At 36.5% G+C, this 6,833-nt stretch overlaps 1 protein-coding gene across 1 annotated transcript; it reads right to left on the bottom strand.

Moving 5' to 3' along the window:
• LOC125202398 (laccase-14-like) lies at positions 1-6,833 on the bottom strand. The gene is made up of 6 exons (XM_048100789.2): positions 6,710-6,833; positions 6,463-6,614; positions 6,129-6,373; positions 2,178-2,306; positions 507-1,430; positions 1-367 (listed from the first exon to the last, which is right to left on the bottom strand). The coding sequence occupies exons 1-6, from the start codon at positions 6,809-6,811 to the stop codon at positions 204-206; spliced, it is 1,716 nt and encodes a 571-aa protein (XP_047956746.1). The 5' UTR covers positions 6,812-6,833; the 3' UTR covers positions 1-203.

The raw sequence follows: 6,833 nt of genomic DNA, 5'->3' as shown, positions 1-6,833 counted from the left end.
GAGTATAACATGTTTTCTATTAGGATTAAAACACTGACACCATCCATCCTATATAGAAGAGTACACAATGTGTTGTATCTATGTCTAGCAAATCAACTATACCTATTTTCTTCTAAATTGAGATTTGATTACTTATGTTTCATGTATTTCAAACAAAAAAGAATATTCAAACCCTAACCAATAAATAACATAATAAACAACCTTCAAATCCTAAGCAATAATTGGGGAGGCTGCGCATCACAGCCCGGCATATTCGGCGGTGGCGGCAACATCTTCTCATGGGGTTGTTCCCCATCCTTGACGATGAACACCATCTTCATTCCCCAGCTCTGATGACGTTCGAAATGGCAATGCATGTACCAAACTCCTGTAAATGCAACATTAATTACTTTATACCATACATTAGGGGCAGTTCAATTGGGAAGACAGATAAGACAAATTACGATATTAACACACATTTTAGATTATTTTAGATCAGATAATTGATAATTGATATAGTAACGAACCTGGATTATTAGCCTTAAATCTTATAGCGGTCCATCCATTTCTAGGCACAGCTATATTTTCCATCAACGGTGGGTCGATGAGATTATAGTTGGGTGGATCTCTTTTTCCATCGAAGTTCCCCAATCCGGACCCGACGACGTAGAAGCTGTATCCATGCAAATGCATGGGATGTTCAACTCCGCCAGCAATGTTGGTCCCCTGAAACACCACTTCCACCGTCGTATTATACTCCAGAACACTAACGGCCGTTCCATATCGCGTGGCCGAACTTTCCCCGAGCATTGCATCTCGCGTGTAGTCGAAGGCCGAAGGCGGGAAGTCAGGGAAATCAGTGGTGTAAACTCCACTAATCCCTCTGTAGTAGGCCTGCAAAATGTCAATCCCCGGCAGCAACATTGAGACGTTGTTGACGCTCGACGCGAGCCTCGTAGCTCGCAAGCAGTAACTCCCACGACAGAGCTTTCGATTCATCGAGAGAGCGAAAAATAACTTCCTTGTCACCTTCTTCGGAACGTTCACGCCTCTTTCTAGACTTTTTAGTTGGTTGGTGAAATTGATTGACGTCGCGGAGTCGTTTACTTCAGGGAAAGGTGGAAGGAGCGGTGATGGCGGCGGCGTGTAGTTTCCGGCGTATTCGATGATTGCGGTGGTGGGGATGGTAACGAAATCTCCGCCGCTGGCGTAGATTCTAGCGGCCATGTAATAGTGGCTGGGTGGCTGGTTGGCCTCTAGCAGAAGATCGATGGTCTGGCCCGGGGATATTGCCACGTAATCGGTTTTTATCGGCTTCGTGTAGGCGCCGTCGGTGCCAACGATGGTGAAGTTGTGGCTGCCGATTTTGAAGAACATGATGTTGTCCATCACTGCGTTTACCAGTTTGATCAGGTAAGTTTTGCCGAATTCCACTTGGAGCTTGTATGTATCTGCACCACAAAGTGGCTACATTTTGAATATTTTATGCTAATTTATCAAAATGTCTAATTTATACCTATTTAGACCATGTATAAATAAATGGGAAAATAACCTGAATTTTCTTTATATTTCTTATTTTTCAACAACTTTAAAAGTGGTGGGAAATACTATAAATCTGGATAGATGTGCGTATTTTTCATAAAATGAATTTTCTGATTAAATTTAAGTGACGTGACTCGCCAGATGTCCTACTCGTAACCTCCAGAAATAGGATAAAACATGATATTTTTAAAACAGCAAAATGTTGTCATTCGAACTTTATCGACAATTATAATTACATTCCTCAAAGTCAATAAACTTGGACGGAAAATTCATTTATTAAGAAATCCACACGTCTATCCAAGTTTATGAGTACTCCCTCTGTCCCAGATAATTCGGAACACTTTGACCCGACACGGGTTTTAAGAAATCTAATGGAAAGTGAGTTGAAAAGTTGGTGGGATGTGGGTCCTACTTTTAAAGTATTAGTTTTATAATAAAATGTGAGTAAAAATGAGTTAGTTGAATATGTGGTCCACTACCAAAAATGGTAAAAGTGAAATGGACAAATTATGTGGGACGGCCCGAAATGAAATACTAGGTCGAATTATCTGGGATAGAGGGAATAGTATTTTTGACCACTTTTAAAATTTATGGAAAATATTAAATTTTGAAAAAAGTTCATTATTTATAAGATAATTTTCCCTAATTATATCCACCTTCTGTTGAGCATTGATACAAGTCTCCAGGTTGACCATTGATGAGGTAAGCATTTGACATTTGGGGATCACCTCCATTTTTTAGAAATGCTTCCATCATTTGTTGTACATCAGCCTTCCACCACTCGCCTAACATTGCTATTCATTTAGGATTCAAAACTGTTGGAAAAAATAATTTCGATATTCTGGATAAATATAACACAATAAATATTTAGAATTGTGAATTAGAAAATATTAAGTAAAATCTAACTAGGAGAAAAATAAAAGGGTGAGATTATTCTCTTAAAAATTCTTTACAAATTACTCTCTCCGGTCCCCATTAAAAGTTCCATTTTGTTATTTCCGTTTTTTTCCTATTAGAAGTTTCTTTTCATTTTTACTATTTCATCCGTCCCTTAAAAGTATAAACATTTGATTTGGTACGAGTTTTAATGTATAATAATTGGTAAAGGAAGAGAAAAATAGATAAATGGCAATGTAAGTAGTGTTTGTGGAGAGTGTGGTCTAAATCATTAGTATTGTAGTGTAATGATATAAGTTGAAAATAAATTATGTGTCAGGGTAATGTGTTGTTTGACTATTATAAAATTAGAAAATTCATACTTTTCAGAGACGGACTAATAAGGAAGTAGTTCACTTTTCAGGAACGGACTAACAAGGAAATAGTTCATACTTTTCAGGGATGGATAAAGTGTTTTTTTTACAAGTGGACCCCACATTCCACTAACTCACATAACTCATACTCCCTCCGCTTCCTAGAAATATGAACTTTGAAAATTGCATGTGTTTTAAAGCAAAATTGGTAAAGTATAAGTGAGGAAGGAAAAAATGAGAAAAGTAAGAGAGATGAGAAGAGAAAAAAGTACTCCCTCCATTCCATAGTAATGAAGACGTTTCTTTTTGGCACGAAGATTAAGAAAAAAATTGTGTTAGGTGAGTTAAGTAAATAGATAATATAGTGGAAAATGAAAAAGGTAGAGAAATGAAGAGAGAGAAAAGTAAGAGAGAGTAAAGTAGGTGTGGAAAAATGTGTTGACTTTTACTAAAAAGAGAAATGACTCTATTACTATGGAACGTACCAAAATGACAAAATGACTATATTACTATGGAATGGAGGGAATAGTTAAATTAGTAATAATGGATTATGGGGTTCATTTTTTAAAATGAAAAGTTTCTATTATTAGAAAACGGACAAAAAAAAAAGAATTTTTATTTTTAAAAAATGGATAAAATATTTTATTATAAAATCTATATATTAAAATAGAACCGAAATTCCACTTATTTTTCCTATCACTTTCAATTACGAACCAAACACTTAAAATAATCTTAACTGGAGAGCGTGAGAACTAATTACACTAAATATATAAATTATTCTGTGGGGCACAAGCGATCTCACATTCTCACATCAAGAATATACTATTTGAACACGTGTATATATAAACCTTATTTTATCACCATTCTTGTTTAGTTATTGTCATACGTTCTCATAAAATCTGACTATATGTTAATTTTAAGGATGTGTTGAGTAATTTAAGTTACATGACAGCCTTAAGATACGAATCTAAATGCGTCACATGAACCAGATGTTAGAGACGGGTGTGCAACATGTTTTAATTATTTCTTCCACTTCCAAGTGGTGAATTTCTTTTTGGAACGAGATTTAAGAATATACAGTAATATTTATTGAGTAAAAAAAAAAGAAAAAAAAAATATTGATAATAAAATAGGATAGAAATTAAAATAAAAGAAAATAAATACATTATTTTTTATTAAAAAGAAAAATTGACGGATCCAGCGTTGACCAAGCCACCGCTCCAACAAGGGCTTGGCCGGCGCTGGACTATTAGTACCACGTGATATTATAGACGTTAGAGGCGTTACATCGTTAGTTATGAAAGCTATTATGTAGGGGTGTCAAAACGGGTACCCGCGGATACCCGCACCCGACTCGTCGGGTACTCGTACCCGATTTAACCTAAAACCTTAGTCCCGATACCCGTCCCGCTACATATCGGGTAATCCCGATACCCGAGTCGGGTATCCCGCACCCGAAGTTGCGGGTACCCGACCCCGACAGGACTATTATTTTTTTTGTTAATTGTACTCCATATTTTAATATTTAGTCGGCACACTTCTGAAATCTAAATTGCAAAGCAAATGAATCTATATACTCCATAATACAGTATATAGATAATTTATGTCTGTGTGCTAGAACTATTGTATGAATATAACTGTGTGTTGCGTCCTGTGTACTATTAATACATGGTAGGAGTAATATATAATATAATCATTACTCACTTTAAATCTCTATAAGAAATAGAATGAAAAAAATAAAAAATGAAATAGAAGTTGTATGTTGTGTGTTGGAAAAATAGAAAACGAAAGATATAGAATGGAAAAAGAAATAAATACACTCATAACTCCCTTGAACTCCAGCGCCGGTGGGTGGACGGAGGAGTCAGGTAGAAGAGAAGAGAGGAGACGAGATTTAAAAATAAACCCTACACCAAAAATGCTGAAATTAATTAATTAAAATAAAAACTAAAAGTCCTTAATCCTATATTAATCGGGTGTATCGGGTATTTCGGGTATACCCGTGCGGATATCGGGATACCCAATACCCGCTACACCAAAAATCATGATACCCGAACCCGCCCCGTTACCCGCTATCACCGGGTAGCGGGTACCCGATACCCGGCGGGTATCGGGTCGGGATGGGAATTACCCGTTACCCGCTACCCGTTTCGACACCCCTACTATTATGTATAGGAAAGAAGATAATAATTTAGGTTTTTAATGTTGGTTTGTTGTTGTTGGTCTGGCAAGGTATAATAAATTCAATAGCCGAATTGTATTTAGTAGCCTATTAGTTACAACTTACAAGGTGCCCCATACTTTTCAATTGCCGATAATTTCTCTGCATTGAAGCAAGTGGTCAGCCATTAAATTAAAGCTATGTATTTAGTGTCTTTCTACAGAAACACACACTCACATGTTCAGTGTCCAATCTGCCAAACACAATCCTCCACCGAAAAATTTCAGCACATAAAGCAATCTTGATTAGTTGCTTGAGGCGTGAGATTTGGGCGTGGTTGTATGTAGGGATGTCAATGTAGCCCGCAATCCGTGGGCCGGTCCGAATAGCCCGTCAAATTTACAGGGTTAGGGCTGGAAATTTCTAGCCCGATAAAATTACAGTCCGGTTAGCTCGCACCCGATTAACCCGCAACCCGTTAGGGCCATACCCGAAAACCCGATGGGCTGGCCCGAAAACCCGATAAAATTTCTATCGTTCTATTTGTTTGACTCTAATTCGACACTTCATTGGTTATTTTATAATATAGATTACTAAAAAAATAACTTTCAATTTTATATATTAAATATATAAATTATATATTAAATTTTTATTAACATAATAATAGATATAAAAACTAGAAACTTCAAATTCCCTAAAAAATATATTTAAATTTCTAAAACATGCTTTAAAATTTCTTGATGTTTATGTTTTATTTTGCATAAATCTCAAATATTAGTAATTGATCATGTTTATGTTAAGTTTAAGCATATATCTCAAATTTATCATAATTAAATATTTTACATTTTATAAATATAACTAATTTTCACCATTATTTATTGGATTGAACGCATGTTAATTTTATCGGTAGCAACCCGATTAGCCCGCTGGGCTAGCCCGAAACCCGAGCTTTTAGGGTTAGGGTTGAACTTTTATAACCCGAAAAAATCACAACCCGATTAGCCCGCACCCGATTGACTCGCAACCCGGATAGGGTTGGCCCGAAACCCGGTGGGCTGGCCCGATTGACATCCCTAGTTGTATGCATGTTTTTGCTTTGTGGTTTAGAGTCTGTATTTGGTTTTCTCATTGCTCAATCTCACCATCATTTGGTTTGAGCCTTTTATTTATATATAAAAAAAAGAGTGTGGATATACCTATTAAGATGGGATGATGAGCACGAGGCTTGGGGAAAGGATAAGTATCCCTCTTCGGCGGTAGAATAACGATGGCGCCATATACTGAATTCCGTGACCAATCGTTGTGAGCGTGCCACCATAATGTGCCTTCTTCATCAGAAAGGATCATCCTTTGTCTAAATCTTTTCCCGGGACGAATTGGGCATTGTGTTACAAAGTTGGTACCATCGGACCATGGATATCTCGGCATCTTTACTCCATGCCTAAAATTACCATAACTCTAATTAAGGTTTGTATGCTAATTTAAATTTAATATGATCTATATCATAGGTGAAGGTTGAGATATTATTACCAGTGGATGGTTATATTTTGGTCAGCACGATTAATAAGATCGACTATTACCAAATCTCCCCTTCTAGCATATATAGTCGGCCCCGGGGATTTTCCGTTTATCGTTAGCAAGTTCTTGTTGCTGCATAGTCTAGTATGTAATGAATTTATCAACTGGAAAGAAATAGAAAGAAAATTAAGTTTTTCTAAATAAAAAAAAACCCGCAAATTATAATTATGTGGAGAAAATAGTCCAACTTTGTGCTTACTTCAAACTTAAAGAAACGAACTGAGGCATGGACTTCCATTACGCCTCCGAGCATAACAATAGTGAACAAGCAATGGACGAAATTCTTCATAGCCGTAAACATTTTTGTTCTTCTTTTGGGTAGT

The sequence above is a fragment of the Salvia hispanica genome, chromosome 2 (assembly GCF_029641045.1).
Source record: "Salvia hispanica isolate PSC_SH4W2 chromosome 2, Shi_PSC_v1, whole genome shotgun sequence".
Taxonomy (NCBI): domain Eukaryota; kingdom Viridiplantae; phylum Streptophyta; class Magnoliopsida; order Lamiales; family Lamiaceae; genus Salvia; species Salvia hispanica.
Note: the sequence above shows the minus strand (reverse complement) of the source record. Positions and strands in the feature narration are given on the sequence as shown.